The sequence below is a fragment of the Lithobates pipiens genome, unplaced genomic scaffold (genome assembly GCF_037356315.1).
Source record: "Lithobates pipiens isolate NorthernLeopardFrog02 unplaced genomic scaffold, aLitPip1_a1.2 Scaffold_25, whole genome shotgun sequence".
NCBI classification, from domain to species: domain Eukaryota; kingdom Metazoa; phylum Chordata; class Amphibia; order Anura; family Ranidae; genus Lithobates; species Lithobates pipiens.
In genome coordinates this window covers 145,191,923-145,208,989 of record NW_027507787.1, presented here as the reverse complement: position 1 = coordinate 145,208,989, position 17,067 = coordinate 145,191,923, and the positions used below count along the sequence as shown (strand labels likewise).

General features: G+C 41.4%; 1 protein-coding gene across 1 annotated transcript in view; it reads left to right on the top strand.

Annotated features, from left to right (window-relative positions):
- The first annotated feature begins 1,587 nt into the window (after nt 1-1,587).
- The window catches only part of LOC143930547 (pancreatic triacylglycerol lipase-like), a 29,015-nt gene continuing 13,535 nt past the window's right edge, over nt 1,588-17,067 (top strand). Inside the window, exons 1-7 of the mRNA XM_077454930.1 lie at nt 1,588-1,682; nt 1,762-1,810; nt 4,949-5,103; nt 10,111-10,236; nt 12,075-12,209; nt 14,499-14,607; nt 16,681-16,800. Of these exons, the coding sequence (XP_077311056.1) occupies nt 1,762-1,810; nt 4,949-5,103; nt 10,111-10,236; nt 12,075-12,209; nt 14,499-14,607; nt 16,681-16,800 (694 nt within the window). The 5' untranslated portion in view covers nt 1,588-1,682. The remainder of the gene's footprint in view (nt 1,683-1,761; nt 1,811-4,948; nt 5,104-10,110; nt 10,237-12,074; nt 12,210-14,498; nt 14,608-16,680; nt 16,801-17,067) is intronic.

The following is a 17,067-nucleotide window of genomic DNA, read 5'->3' as shown; positions in this document are numbered from 1 at the left end:
GTAAATACACTTTGTTCCTTTCTAATTCACCTTTTTGGTCCAGTATTTATTTCTATTTCCTAATGGACCTTTTGGTCTTTTTGATTCACTGATCCTTTTTGGTCCACTTTGATAATTTATTCATTCACTCTTTTCACTTTCCTTTCTATACTACGGAACTCTCCCAGCTATTGAGTGTTGATATATCACCTTTGGCTCTCCTCACAATTTCCGAATTTTATTCCAGTCCACTGGGGGTAAACATTTTTCTTCTCCTCCTCTTTCTGGTGGTTCTCTTCACACCCTCTTATTTAATTTTCATCTATTTATTTTATTTTATTATGATCATATTTATATCTTTATATACCTAGCAAACCCTGATAACATTTTAATCTGTCGCTGGTGCTGTGATATATTCCTCCCCCAGTCGCCGGGAGGAACTCTTTCCCTTTGCACCTTTGGGCTTGACCAGGAGCAGAGACGGGCTTGAAAGGAGAGGTAGGAATATGCCTCTACGTTTAAATTGTAATGATGACATTTTTTCTCTCATGTCTCAACAAACTTTATAGATTTATTCTAATTTATTAACATTTGTGAGTTTGATATTAACGACATGTCTATATTTACTTGTATATCTGCAGACTTAGGTGTTATCCTGACGAAGCAATTAAGCGAAACTAGTTGAATAATCACCTCATGAGTCTCTACCAACTGTATTTTGAGATTTCGTATATATTTTTATATGTCTCTTTTTTATCTGTTTTCTTTAAATAAATTGTCTTTTTATGATTTATTGTCTTGATATCTATCTTTTATGTAAAAATACCTCATGTGCCCCGTAATAGTCCCGATACTCACCCCCCTTTTTCTGTTGATGTCTCCCCTGGGAGATAGGAGACATCCACATTTTCTCTAAATCTGTTTTAAACTTGTCCACAGCTTTATCCTTAACCTGTCTGGTGTGTTCCTTGGCCTTCATGATGCTGTTTGTTCATTAAGGTTCACTAACAAACCTTTTAAGGCTTCCCAGAACAGCTGTATTTATACTGAGATTTAATTACACACAGGTGGACTCTATTTACTAATTAGGGGACATCTAAAGGCAATTGCTTCCACTAGATTTTAGTTAGGGGTATCAGAGTAAAGGGGGCTCAATACAAATGCACGCTACACTTTTCAGATATTTATTTGTAAAAAAAAAAAAAATGAAAACAATTTATCATTTTCCTTCCACTTCACAATTATGTGCCACTTTGTGTTGTTCTATAACATAAAATCCTAATAAAATATATTTTAGTTTTTGGCTGTAACATGATAAAGTGTGGAAAATTTCAAGGGGTATGAATACTTTTTTAAGGCACTGTATTTGAACAAAATGAACAAACAATTTACAGAAATATTAGACATTTTGCTGAAATTGTGGCAAGGCAAAGTCAGTCAAATTCTATTTATGACTTGTCCTTCCCAACACAGCAATGCTCGCTGATTTTGTACAGGTGTATGCATCTAGTAATTTTCCATTTTGTGTAAAAACACCAATCACTTATATAATATAAACACTTATATAATGCCCATACTTATTAATGATTAGCAATGTTGGGGGTCAGTCTCCGTGACCCCACCCCCATCTCTGTACATCTCTATATATACACACAGCTGTATGTAGAGAGTGTGCAGCTGACAGAGGCTCCGCGGGGACCAAGGTGAGTGTGGACACGGCATGGTAGTCCTATCACTACTGGTGATGGAGGGATTCTGCTTCATTATGTTTTGTCTTTACAGATGATGCTGACCTGGATTGTTGGAATTTTTTGCCTGGGTGCCGTAAAAGGTAGAACAAAACAAATTTATTTGATATCTCCTCCTATATGTGTTTTCAAAGCTTGCAATTTTAAAGCTAAAGTTTAATCTGCTTATAAATTTCTTCCCCTGGTTTCATGAAATTGAAAATGTAAATATTAAATAAAATGTTTCCATTTTTATTACATTCCATATTTTAGGATTGGTGATGTCATCACTGCATCTCTGTGCTTCTCTATGCCACACAGGCAGATCTTGTCTGGTGGGAGGGACTTGCAGGGTCCTCTCAAGAGACATCAGTACTGATAAAAGCAGTGGGATGGATCTTGGGAGGAGCTATGCAAATATCAAAATGTCTTAATTGGTGGATGTCAGTTTGGAGGAGTGATTGTTCCTGGACAGGATGTATTTGCACACTGACCACCCTAGGCAATGCCTACGTGGGATGGTGAACCTATATGATTGAAAGAACTGAAATCCAATGAATTAAAGGGGCGAGCTAGGGACTGAAAAGCTGGGGAGGAAAGCGCTTGATGATGCTGGGTGTCCAGGGTTGCCACCTTTTCTTCAAGTCAAACCTGAACACTTTAGTGGCACACAGCAACTTTTTAATTTTTTTTAATAGTAAAACTTATATATATAGTTTGCAATAAAATAACATTTCTAATCATATGAACTTAATCCCAAAAGTCCCCCTTTACATCGGAGTCCACAGAGTCCCCCTTTTACATCTGAATGAATCAGCAGAGTTACCCTGTTCCTTCTGAACTCGCAGAGTTCCCTCACACTGTAAGGGGGGACGCTGCAGATTCTGAAGTAACGGGGGGGGGGGGGGGGGGCGACTTGAAAATAAGGGATGTTCTGGGAACCCGGATTTATAGGGGAACACTGTGTCCTCTGGTGTAAAGGGGAACTCTGATGCAAGGGGTTCTCTGAGAACCCGGATTTACCTTACTGTGTACTGTATGAGGAGAGAGAAGGGGGGAGACTTCAGTCACAGACAAGGATGGATGGTGAGCTCACTCACCCCTTGCAGTCAGCACCTCTCATCCAGATGTATCTGAGGCTGTTGACAATTTGAATAAAGTCCAGGATGTTAGTGCTGGCTTTGGGCAGTGTGAAAGAGAGTGAAACAGACACTGTTGGCTTAGACAACTGCAGCCAGCAACCCTGATGGTAAGCTATAATCTAGTCTGAATAATGTGTCCGGGTTTCAGGTGGTCAGAAAACCGGATGCATGATTCCAAACCCGAACTGTCCGGGTGAATCTCGGACAGGTGGTGACCCTATGCACCCTATGGTCCTCCAACCAGGAAATGAGGCTCTATCTGAGTTGTTCTAATGCACATTGTGAGAAGCTCACAGTGTGCAGTGAATTCAAAGTAAGGGAATTCAATAGAGGAAAGGAAACTGTGCAACTGTGCAAGACTGAAGAGAAGGTCAGATTTCATAACTTAGTTGGCCAACAAATAGTAACACAAAAACTCAAAATTTACTCCCTTATAAAATAATAACTCTTCTTTTTACTAAAAACCACAGTCACAGTTATGGAGGTGCTGGTATGAACACATTGGGGTTCATTTATTAAAACTGGAGAGTGCAAAACCTGGTGCAGCTCTGCATAGAAACCAATCAGCTTCCAGGTTTAAGCCCTGGTTCACATTGGAGCGATTTGGCAAGCGATTTGACATGTCAAATCGCATGCCAAATCAGCGGCAATTGCTGGCAATGGCACCATCTGAATCACAAATTTGTGGCACAGCACCGATTCCCAACGACTTTGGGGTGCGATATTCATTGACATCTGTGCAGCAACCTGCACAAATGTCTCTGAAATTTAATTTCCACTGTCATTGGGAACAAGGGCTTATTGTCAAAGCTTAAAGCAGAGGTCCGCCCACCGCTGCAAAAATTAAAAGGCAGCAGTTGCTCATACTGGTATTGATGTCCCGGGCGGTGACATCAATACCCGCCGCTGAGGCTCCCGGAAGTGGGAATAGGATACTGGGCACATCATGTCCTCTCCAAGAGATTCCACTATTTGCAAAAGGAAAAAAAATCTGTATTAATGAAAAATAAATAAGTATTATTAATAAGAATACTTTTCTATTAAAAAATAATAATAATACTAATCATATATATATATATATATATATATATATATATATATATATATATATATATATATAATTTATTTTATTCTCCTTAATTTGCTCTCTAATGTGTGCAATATCCTCAGTTGAACAGTTATTATTCCATCAAGAAGTAATGTATGTATTTAATGTGCAGCCTGCTGGATTGATCTGTTGAGTTCTTTCATGATTTTAGGAAAACCTTCCTGCCATAGCTCCCAGCTTTGGTCAGCCCCATCTCTTGTTAGATTCTCAATTACATAAAATATCCAGTAGGGATGGTGGGAGCTCCCCATAATGTGCACAGGAGGTGTGCAGAGCCAGGAACTCAGCAAAGGGACGGTGGAAACCCCTCATAAAATATCCAGACCCAGGAACTCAGAGCAGAGTTCTCACCCAGAAAGTCCCTTGGGGAAGGAAAAGTAATTTATTTGGCATAACGTGTAGTAGGTACATGTACCCCTTTGGGCCCCCTTACACTTTTCAATCCTGGTGGGTTACGTTAACACGTATTAAGGTCTCTGGGCTGGCTATGAATGTACCAGAATGGACATGCTCCTACTCCATTGAAGGGTATGCAGAGCCAGGAACTCAGCACAGGGATGGTGGAAACCCCTCATAATGGACACAACAGGTGTGCAGACCTTGGAACTTACCACAAGCATGGTGGAAACCCCTCATAAATAAGGCTATCAACAGGTCTGCAGACCCTGGGGCTCTGTACAGAAATGGTGGGAACCTCTCATATTGGGCACAGCAGATGTGCAAACCTGGAAACTTATAATAGGGATGGTGGCAACTCTTCATAAGGGTTTCAACATGTGTGCAAACCCTTGAATTTAGTGCAGGGATGGTGGGAACCCCTCATAATGGAAAATTGAACACAGGGATCTCACTAATAAATCCCTGGAATAGAAGATAGAAGAGACTGTTGTGGTGGGGTTTAATTCTCCAGCACTCCCCAAACATCACAATTTAAGTTTTGTATGTATTGCCTCGTTTATATCCCTGAAATCACATTTCTCAATTCCATCCAGGCGCCGAGGTCTGCTATAACAGAGTGGGATGCTTCAATGATGCCAAGCCCTGGGCTGGCACTTTGGAGAGACCCATTACAAAGTTACCCTGGTCACCAGAACAGATCAACACTCGATTCCTGCTGTACACCAGAAGCAACCAGAACAGTTTTCAGGTAATGTATAATGTATGTGGTTTAGCGCTGGGGGAGGGGGAGCATTTGGAGCGGGTGATGGTTTGTTACTGAAATGAACTTTGAGGGTTGGTTGATTCAAATCAGGGCCAGTGATAAAGCAGTACAGGCAGCCCTGTAAGCATAGTAAACTGTGTTTACTATGCTTCAGTTTGTGAATTATCGGGAAGCCTCGGAATGCTTCCCATTCATTCACTGTCCAGTGCAGCTGAGGCTGCAGAGAAAGGGACTGATGAACCGATGTCCTCATTCCCTTTCTCTGTCAAATGTGAGACATCATGGTACTGTTCAGACCCCTGATATTTCACCCAAGACTCCCCAACAGGGCAGTTAAAATAATGAAGTAAAATTCTAAACAAATGTAAAAAAAAATTAAAGCTCTAAAAAGTAATTAAAAAATGTACAGTGATTGTAATGCACTTTAAAAAATAAAATAAAAATAAAACTAACCTTCTCTTCTGGGCCCCAAACCTTCTCTTCTGGGGTCCCCCGCCAGTGCTCTGCCTCCTCATCGGGTGCCCTCACGGAAAGCCGCTTCCATGGGGACACCTGTGTGGGCTCGCTCTCGAGTCCTGCTGCTGCATCCATTGACACAGACAGCAGGACTGTCCCCCCGCCCCCTGCTCTGTGTCACTGTATTTGATGGACAGCAGCGGGAGCCAATGGCTGGAGGCGCTTGGCTTGAGCACAGCGCTGGAACGATCGGACTCAGGTAAGAAAAATGAGAGGGGGGGTGTCTAGGGGCAACAAAGAAAGTTTTTCACCTTAATGCATAGAATTTTTTGCTATTTTATGGGGGGAAGGGGCCCTGTCCGATTGGCTGTATGGGGCTTCTTGATTTCTAACAGCAGTTCTGATTCAAATGCAGGGGTGGGCCATTCAGGTTTTTTTATTGCTGTCTGTGCCCCCATTGAGGAACTTTTCCTAACTTCCTGTCTTAGTAATAGCAGGATGAGAAATTACAGGTGTGGGTGTCACCAGGACAAGAAGACACAGACAGTAATATTATCCTTTTTTTTTTAAATCTATTATTACTGTACATATTTATCACCATTGGGCTCCACCCACATTCGAGGCCATCATGGCCAAATCGCACCCACTTGTCAAGGTGGTCCAGCGAGTACCTTTCCCTAAAAATGCGGGAATCACCCATTCGTGGCCCTAATCCCTTTAGTTATTGCCTTGTTTTATGGCAGCTCTGGAAGATTTTACCCCCTTTATGACCAGGCCGTTTTTTTGCTATCTGGCACTGTGTTACTTTAACTGACAATTGCGCAGTCATGCAATGCTGTACCCAAACAAAATGTATAACATTTTTTTTCACACAAATAGAGTGTGAATCCCGCCATGCTCCAGTGTCCTCTGCCGCTTACCAGAGCCATCTGCAGCAGTGGAGGTGATCGGATCTTTTTTTTGGCCTGACATGGAGATAAGTGAGGGGAAGATGCCCCCACTCGTCTCCATATCACTGCAGGGCGGAAGCAACATCAAAACATCACTTACGCCCATGGCTCTCAAAGGGACTTTTTTTTTCTTTTTTTTAAATGACAAATTATTATTTTTATTTTTTTCATTGCATTTTAGTGTAGATATGAGATCTGAGGTCTTTTTGACCCCAATTACAAGGGATGTTTACATTCCTTGTAATGAGAATAAAAGTGACACCATTTTTTTTAAAAACAGTGTAAAAATAAATAAGAAAAAAATTAAAATTTTAAACACGCCACAACCCCATGAGCTTACTTGCAGAAGTGAACGCAAACGTCAGTAGCGCCTGCATATGAAAACAATGTTCAAACTACACATGTGAGGTATTGCCACAATCGGTAGAGCATGAGCAATAATTTGAGCACTAGACCTCCTCTGTAACTTAAAACATGCAACATGTCAAATTTTTTAAACATCACCTATGGAGATTTTTAAGGGTAAAAGTTTGTCACCATTCCACGAGCAGGCGCAATTTTGAAGCGTGACATGTTGGTTATCAATTTACTCGGTGTAACATTATTTTTCACAATATAAAAAAAAAATAGGCTACCTTTACTGTTGTCTTATTTTTTAATTCAAAAAAGTGTACTTTTTCCAAAAAAAAGTGCCTTTGTAAGACCGCTGTGCAAATATGGTGTGACAGAAAGTATTTCAACAACCACCATATTATTCTCTAGGATGTTAGAAAAAAAAGCATAATGCTTGGGGGTTCTAAGTAATTTTCTAGCAAAAAAAAAACAGTTTTTAACTTGTAAAAAACAAATCTCAGAAAGAAGCTTGGTCCTTAAAGTGGTTGTAAACCCTTACAACCAACTTTGACCTACAGGTAAGCCTTAATCTAGGCTTACCTGTAGGTCCAAGAAATATCTCCTAAACCTACAGGAGATATTTTAGGAGATTTAGGAGATATTTGCTGAAAGACAGGCACCGCTGTCTACGGCGCATGCGCCGTAGACAGCGGCGCGCAAGCGCACTGAGCACGCTGCGGTCAATGGCGATATGCTGTGAGTGGCGGCTCCCGTGTGCATGCTCGGGAGTGACGTCATCGCGGCTTCGCCGAATGACATCGGCGGAGCAGCAAGACCCACCAAGAAGATGGATGCTCCGGACTACAGGGGACAGCGGTGACTTCGCTGGCTCCTGTGTCAGGTAAGTGACACATAATGGACTACTATGCGATGCATAGTAGTCCATTATGCTTTACCTTTGCAGGAAATGAAAGAGGAAGTAAACCCATCAGGGTTTACTTCCTCTTTAAGTAGGTGTTACTAAACCCACAACAGTAAAACCTGTCTGTATATGAAGTAAAGCATGATTGTTATACTCCCTGTGAAACCTAAGGGGTTAATCTGTCACATTGTGTAAAAAGGCAGTTTGATCCTGTTTTCTCTGATCCTCCCTTTCTTATACGGTCCGCAATCCATCTCCTGATAGAACAAAACCTTTGGAGTTACTTTGCACATACTCAGTTTGGTGTGTATTGCTAGAAAGTTTTTTTTTTTCTTGGGAGGGTGCATGTGATATACACAGGGCCAATCGGCACTGTCCAGACAGAGGGTCAGGGGTCCTGCAGCCTCATAGGACAGTCAGAGGAGAATTAAAACTCATCCTACAAGCTTTAACCAGACACTGAAAGAAGTCACACGACTGCTACATATTGCTGATGATAAAAGGTATTTAGCAGTTTATATTTACTAAATGATAATGATTGCATTTCCATGTTCCATAATGTTCCATAATGATGAATAATGATTGCATTTCCATGTTCTATGTACTGTGGGAGCACATATATAGTGAATGCAGGCTCCTGGGTTAAGTAACACTTTAAAATGACACAGCAGAACATAAAATAAATTCTACATAAAAAGCGCAGAAAATGCCTTCTGCCTTTCAGATATTTTCTAAATCTAAAAACCAAAACTAGAGCACTTACCCCCGAAGGAGCCGCTGAATCTTTCTGGGCTTACCAATTACCTCCTCCAGCTCGTACTTGTTGTCCTTGTCTATGGGTTCCCAGGGTTCATAACCCAGTAATTGTAGAGACCGACACTAGAATTCCTTGTTAGGATTTTTATTTTGCATAAAATAGTTGAACAAACTCAGTCTCTAAGTTGGGAATAGAGGGTATCAGGATAAAGTTTAGCTCAGGTGCTTGGAACTGCTGACTTCAATAAAAGTCTCTCTCTGTACATAATCCAGTGAATAGCCACTCGCAACTGGACTCTTTAACTGTTGGGTAAATCCTTGAGTTTGGGTTTAGCAGCCAACATGTAATTCTAGCTTTGCAAAGTCTCTCACACAGACTTGGTTGAAAAACTTAATTGTAACCGGAACGATAGAAGTAGGAACTTTTCTTACTGTACCAGAATCTTTCAGCCGGTCTGGCGATACCATAATATGTGGATTCAATCAATGTCCATGGCAGCTCAGCTTCCAAGCTCTTACTGAGCAGCCAGCCTTGTGCGTGGCTCTCTTACTGAAGAGTCCTCCCCTGGTCACATGTAGAGTTGCTGGGCCTCTCCAAACCCGAGACGGCACCGGAACACCATAGAATCCTCCTTCCAGTTACTGTGCCTCGGATTAGCCAGTTTCGAGGCTCGGAAACGGATTGATCCGCACCCCAGGCCATGAGGGCCCCTGGGGGCTGGTCAGGAGGACCAGGACCACGGAGTCAGCAACAACTTCTGGACTGGAACCCTGAACCATGTGACTTCATCACCTTAAGTACCCTCTCCCGGAATACACAGTGAGACAAACTCCCACTGATTAGCTCAGAGAGAAAGATTGGTACCTAATGCGTCCAACTAGACTGCGTTCTAAGGCCTCTCACAGGTGCGAACCCCACCTATGATCAGGTATAACCATTAATACAGCCCAGCCAAACTGATGCCAAAACACAATTTAGCACAATTAACCCCAAAACGTAACTATAGTTTTGGGCAAAAACTAAATTTACGAACATAGTGTGTACTCATTAGAAGTACCGGCGCTACACAGATCTTTTCTAGTTTATTTAAAAACAGAAAAAAATCCCATGCAGTGGGGCTCTTGAACTGGCACGGTGCTGGTTTCTACTGTACTTTGTCACTTGGTCACTCACAACAGAAAAATTATTGAAATATTGTCTGGTAGATAGCTGTGGATTCTGTTTCAGTTGTAATTGTTCAGTTCCGGTTTTCTTCTCCATTGAAAGATGATGGACTTTCTCAAAAACTGTCATGAAACAGCCAAGTGTCAAGCTACAATGGAGGCTATATCAATAAAAGCCAAGGACGGAGCCATCTTTGTTCAGGCATCATCCAGGGTCACCATAATCTTTTTGGACTGAGGTGCCGGCTCAAAATTGGCACAGTCGTGTAAATTATGGTGCCTGTTTAGTTCTTGGCTGTGTTCATGAATGTCTGAATTATGAATTAAACTGAGCACAATAGTTACTAAAGAACATAGAATTTATGCATTTCCTCTGACAGCACTAATAGACTGGGTAATCTTTTCCTACAGACGATCAGCGCTGCTACCCCATCCACCATTTCCTCCTCCAATTTCCGAAACACCAGGAAGACCCGCTTTGTCATCCACGGTTTCACTGACAGTGGCCAGGCCGCTTGGCTGTCTGATATCTGTAAGGTAAGTGAATCTTTCTTCTGGACTCTTGTTTTATTTCTGGATATAGAGGTGCAGCTCATAAAATTACAATATTATCAAAACGTTAATTTATTTCAGTATTTTAATTCACAAAGTGAAACATATATATATACGGTACACACAGAGTGATATATTTCAGGCATTTCTTTCTCTTAGTTTTGATGATTATTGCTTACAGCTAGTGAAAACCCACAATTCAGTATCTCAGAAAAGTAGACTATTACATAAGACCAATAAAAAAAAAATTTAATACAGAAATTTTGGCTTAGTGAAAAGTCTCTCCATGTACAGCATAGTATGCACTCAATACTTGCTCGGGAGTCCTTTTGCATTAATTATTACATCAATGTGGAGTGGCATGGAGGTGATCAGCCTGTGGCATTGCTGAGGTGTTATGGCAGCTGATAACGGGCTTCGGCTCGTCTGCTTTGTTTTGTCTGGTGTCTCATCGTCCTCTTGGCAATACCGCACAGATTCTCTATGGTGTTTAGGTAAGGCGAGTTTTCTAACCTATGAAGCACACAGTAATATCATGATCAATAAACCAGGTAGTGTGGGCAGGTGCCAAGTCCTGCTGGAAGATGAAATCAGCTTTTTCAGTAAGCCAACATTTCTGTATTAAAAATCAATTTTTTATCGTAATATTCTAATTTCCTGAGATTTCTTGGTTTTCACTAGCTGTAAACCATAATCATCAAAATGAAAAGAAATAAATGCTTGAAATATATCACTCTGTGTGTAACGTATCTATATAAAATAGATGAGTTTCACTTTTTGAATTGAATTACTGAAATAAATTACCTTTTTGATGATATTCTAATTTTATGAGATGCACCTGTAATAACACAGACCAATGTCATGGCCTACCTCAGAAGGTGGGGGTTCTGCATTTAATTTCAGTACAAATTATTGTAATGCATGACCCAGAGAATTAGATGACCTTCTTAATACAAATTAAATCTCCTTCTACAGCTAGTAGGAGTAATTGAGTCGTGAAGTTCATTTGACATCTGGTTATAGGATCAAGAAGAATTCTGTTAATTCGCCATTAGTACTTTATGTAGTCAGGCAGTCCACAAGTTGCCTGCCCTTACTATAGAGAACCCTTTTCAACTAATGAACCCTTTCCCACTACTCTTACAGCAAAAAAAGAGAAGACTTTTATGTAAAGAACCCCTTTCCTGTCTACAGCTTTTGCTGTAAAGAATACCTTCCTACCGCTTTTACCATTAAAAAACCTTTCCTGCCACTTTTACTATAAAGACCCCTTTCACGCCATTTTTACAATAAAGAATTTATTCCTGTACTGATGAAAAAAATTGCCCTTTCCTTATGTGTAATTGATGCCACTCATGTATTTGCTTTGGTCTCTTTTTTAACTCCACTTACTTTATGACTATGCCAGTTTCTGACATGCTTAGTAAACTGTAATCAAGCTACTGGACACGGTTTGGTGCCATCTTCATATTGGTATTCCTGAAAATCCATATAAAATACAGTGAAAAATCCTATCCGCAATGTGTTGTCCCTGTCCCCCATGCTAATATACAGTATATCAGTGGTCATCAACCCTGTCCTCAGGGCCCACTAACAGGCCAGGTTTTATGTATTACCTTGGGGAGATGCAGACTAGAATACTGCAATCACTGAGCAGCAAATGATATCACCTGTAATGTATTTCAGTTATCATGCAAACCTGGCCTGTTAGTGGGCCCTGAGGACAGGGTTGATGACCACTGTAGTATACAACCCACACATCAACATGAAGCATTGGATACAAATCCCACACACATACGCTGCTATTTTTTCTTTTCTTGCAGAAACTGCTTGGGATTGAAGACGTGAACTGCATTTGCGTGGACTGGAGTGGAGGATCCCGCACCTCCTATTCCCAGGCCTCTAACAATATCCGCGTTGTAGGGGCTGAAATCGCTTATTTCATCGACATTCTTTCGGTAAAGTACAGCCAGAAATAATAAACACCATAATAAAAAGATAACAAGAGAACTAGCACACTCACAAATTATTCAAGGTCAATGTACATTTATTAGAAAAATTATGGTGTGTATCTAGTAGAGTTTGCTAATTCACACAAGACAAATGACAAGGGCACAAAGCTGTACACAACAGAACAGAAACAGTGCAAAAAATATAGCAGTTACTAATGGTACAGCAAACATGGGGGAATGAAGTTCTCCAACTCAGTGTTTCGGGTTCACATTCCCCTTTCCCTTTCTCTAAGGCACAAAGCTGTACACATTAGAACAGAAAAAGTGCAAAAGACATAGCAGTTTCCAATGGTACAGCAATCATGGAAGAACGAAGTTATCCATTTCAGTGTTTCAGGTTTACATACCCCTTTCTGTAGGACACAAAGCTGTACACATCAGAACAGAAGCAGTGAAAAAGACATAGTAGTTACCAATGGTACAGCAGACAAAAAGAAACTAAGTTCTCCAACTCAGTGCTTCGGGTTCAAATTCCCCTTTCTTTAGGGCACAAAGCTGTACACATCAGAACAGAAAAAGTGCAAAAGACATAGCAGTTACTTGTGTTACAGCAAACATGGAGGAACTAATTTCTCCAACTCAGTGTTTTGGGTTCACATACCCTTTTCTCTATGGCACAAAGCTGTACACATCAGAACAGAAGCAATGCAAAAGACATAATAGTTACCAATGGTACAGCAAACATGGAGGAACTAAGTTCTCCAACTCAGTGTTTCGGGTTCACATTACCCTTTCTCAATGGTACAAAGCTGTACAATTCAGAATAGAAAAAGTGCAAAAGACATAGCAGTTACCAATGATAGAGCAAATATGGAGGAAGTTTTCTGGCCTAATGTTTCAATGTTAATATGGAATAAAACACTAAGCCCTTGTACACACGGTCAGAGATTCCGTCGGAATGCTTCCTATCGGACCGTTTTGTCGGATATTCCAACTGTGTGTGGTCTGCATCGGACTGTTTCTGTCGGAGTATCCGACGGACCAAGTTTTCCAACTTTCGGGTAAAATTTTCCGACAAAATGCTCCTATCGGACATACTCCGATCATGTGTAGCCTACTCCGACGGACAAAGTGCCACGCATGCTCAGATCAAATTCCTAGGCCAAAGCTATTGGCTACTAGCATGAACGTAGTCCCGTCGTAACGAAATAACGTCATCACGTTATGTACAATCGGATTTTCCGACAACTTAGTCCGATCGTGTGTATGCAACATCACTTCCGGACCTCTTCCGGAATTAATCCGTCTGAATTACTCCGACGGATTTGGTTGTCGGAATCTCCGACCGTGTGTACAAGGGCTAAGACCATAACAAGATAATATTTTCATAAAAGTCTAGAGTGCATGTATTGCAAAATGTAATGCTTTCCTAGAATTTCACATAACCCTGGCTGAGAATGGCTGCTTTAATATGTGGAGCCTATAGAACAGTCTCAAAAAGGCTTCCATGGAACACTAGGGTTCCTCTAGAGGTTGGTAGGGGTTCCTTTAGCAATGAACAATTTCTGCCTCTCAGGTAAGTAACCACTGACACCACAGATAAGTAACCACTGACACCAATGATCTATTTAGCTATCTGTAATGAGGATTCTTCCTACTGACCTCAAATGTAGGGAACATTCTTCCTACTGGCCATCATGTTAATGAACCATTAGCCGTAGATATAATAAAAATGTACAGGGGATCCTGTTAAGTTCAAGGGTTCCTCTGTGTTAAAAAGGTTGAATAAAGCTGCTATAGACCCTTTAACAGAAGACCCAGCACCTTGGGAAGTTGGCATCTATTGCTCCTAATCAACAGCAGTTATACACATAAGGGGACTGTTGCGAAACTTAAAGTTTAAATAAAATCTCGGCCCATAAAGAAGATAAATATTTAACTCACATACTGGTCAGGGCTGAATTAATTGCATTATGGGCCTGATGCTGAGGATTTTTGTGGGCCTTTTTATGGAAATAAATAAAATGAAAATGCAAACAAATTTTGTTAAAACAAATTAAGTATATAAAAAATTTAAATGAAGAGGGGGTGGTTAGAGAGAGAGAGGGGGGAGAGAGAAAGAGGGGGGAGAGAAAGAGGAATAGTGAGAGAGAAAGGGGGTGAGAAAGAGGAAGGGTAAATGAATCTACTATATTCCATTTGCGAGTTCTAAATTTTTTGTTGCTGTATTGCACTTGTTGTTCTTCCTCCTGGACTTTACTGACATCTAACATGGTACATGTAATATGTTTGTAGAAAAACTTTGCCTACTCTGCGGCAAATATCCACCTGATCGGACATAGTCTGGGTGCCCACACCGCTGGAGAAGCTGGCAAGAGGGCCAGAGGCATTGCAAGAATTACAGGTGACTGCTGTTGAGGTTGTGTGACTTAGCTAGGACAAAGTATGGAGGAGCTGAGAGAGAAGTCTTGGAGAACCTGGAGGACCATTAAAAATCAGTTATTTGGAATGGTATTTTATGATGGAAGTATGAAAGCTCCATAGGGTTTGCTACCTGGCTGCTTTTAATGGAGTACATGTTTTCTGACTGCAATCAGGTTCTTTAATTGCTATGCAGTCTCTACTTTGGGCATGCTGCATGAAAAACTGGACCTCCCCCAGCCAATGTGGCCACTCTGCCTGATGCAATTGATGGTGCTGGCTGTAAGTTTAATAGTCGTTCCTGTTTTGTGTTATCAGGAGTGCTGACACTGTGTAAAACGAACAATGAACAAAGCCTAAAAAATGGTTTACAGTCTTCATTCATAAACACATTATGACAGAGTTATAATTATTACAATGCACGATGACATAGGACGTTCAGATTTCACATGCAATTCCTCTTCTATAGTAACTCTTCTTGTTCTTTTTTTTGTTGCAAGTAAATAATGGAATTCAAACGGAAGAAATGTGTCGTCATTGAGTTCTTAATGAAGGAAGGGTGCAGGCAGTCCAACATCCACAGAATGTTTACTGAATGTACACCATTGACAAGAGTAATGTCTTTTAATTGGTAACTCTTGTTAATATATCATCTCCGTAAACATTCTGTAGCCATTTGTTAATATCGGACAGCCTGCACCTCTCCTTTGTCTAGAACTCAATGATGGCACATTGCTTCTGTTTGGATTCAGTGGCAGAACTACCAGCTTCACTTGCGACCGAACCCTGGAGTTTCGCCACTGTAGGGGGGGGGGGCCCAAAAGCCTTGAACTTGGCTCCAGGGTTGCTGGCTGCAGTTATGAGCAGAGAGTGTCTATTACACTCTGTCTCACACTGCCAAGACCAAGCACTCCATTGTGTGCCCGCTGTTCCACCCACATTCCAATCCCTGGAAGCATTGTGCTTCACAAAAGGGATGATTGGGTGGGAAAGCCCAACACTTGGCAAATAGTGGAGGAAATGTCCAGCCTGCCCAATCCTCTTTCCTGAGTTGAGTGAAGTGTCCGCCCTCCCTCACTTCTCTCGCCAGCCTCTGAGCACACTAATGTAGGGGAGAGCTCTGTGGATTGTAATGTAAAGGGGTACTCTTATGTAAATGGGGGCTTTGGTGAGCAGAGACCCTCTTACATCAGGGTTCCCAGATCACCACTTACATCAGCGTTCCCCTTTACATTACAGGCCACAGAGCTCCCCCTTAGGGCCCTTTCACATGGGCTGTCTCCACCAAGTGGATCCACTTTCTCAACAGGGTTTCTGTCAGCTGATCCCCGCTGAGCAGGCAGATGACTGGTCTGTGTCTGCTCTGCCTGTTCTCTATGGGGTAATAAAAAAGGAATGCTATTTTTTTTAAAATTAATTTCAGTACAGCCCCTGTATTTTGTTTGATATACAGTATATGTGCAAACCAAAAAATGTATCCTTAAATCTGTAAATAAAGTCTTATAATCTTCACCATGCTTAGAACTAGGAACAGTGGTGGCTGGTCCATAAGGGGCACAGGGGTGCCGCCCCCCTAATCTCCATTACCTGGGCCCCTAATCTCCATGCGGGTCACCAGACGCATAGCTTTCTATGAGTTGTATTTTTTTCGAAGCACATGATTGGAGCCTGAGGCTCTAATTGGCTTCAAAAAGGTTGGGCTTTTGTGACATTAGGGAATAAACATTCGCTATTGTCTTCCTGCTTCTACTCCCAACCAATCAGGACAGGAAGTGAGTCTTAAGCAAACGGATCAGAAGGGAGGAGAAGCCGGGGGAAGCCACCTAAGCCACCCATAATCTGGATGGGGTAAGTGCGGGGCTGGCGGCGGGGGGGCTTGATTGTCACCCCCCCAAAAATAAATGGAGCAAAAGCCGCCACTGACTAGGAATAACACTTTGATGTTGATATAAAAAGGACAAATCACAGAATATAATTAGAGAGAGTGTGCGTATATGTGAAGATTAGTGAGAATGCTGTATGGATTAACCCTTTCCTTTGGTCTGTCTCTGGCCAGGTCTGGACCCTGCTGAGCCATACTTCCAGAACACACCCATAGAGGTCAGGCTGGACCCATCAGATGCCAAATTGGTTGATGTCATTCACACAGACGCTGGACCTCTCATCCCCTCCCTAGGTCAGTCTTTGTGTCACTCCAAAGAAAATAACATGGGGGTATATTTAAAAAAAAAATGCTTTTCAGTACTTTGACTTTTTTTAAATAGCAATGAAAAGCACATACGAGCAAAGCTGCATGAGAATTTTGTCTTAACCAATATAGAATTTGAGCAAAATTTTGGAGTTTTGCATTTAGGTAGGACTGTTGGATGTCATGGAGTTGATTAGACCCTCTGTGTAGCCAGGGGGCAACAGCTGACCATGGGAAGGAAAATATTAAAGCAGT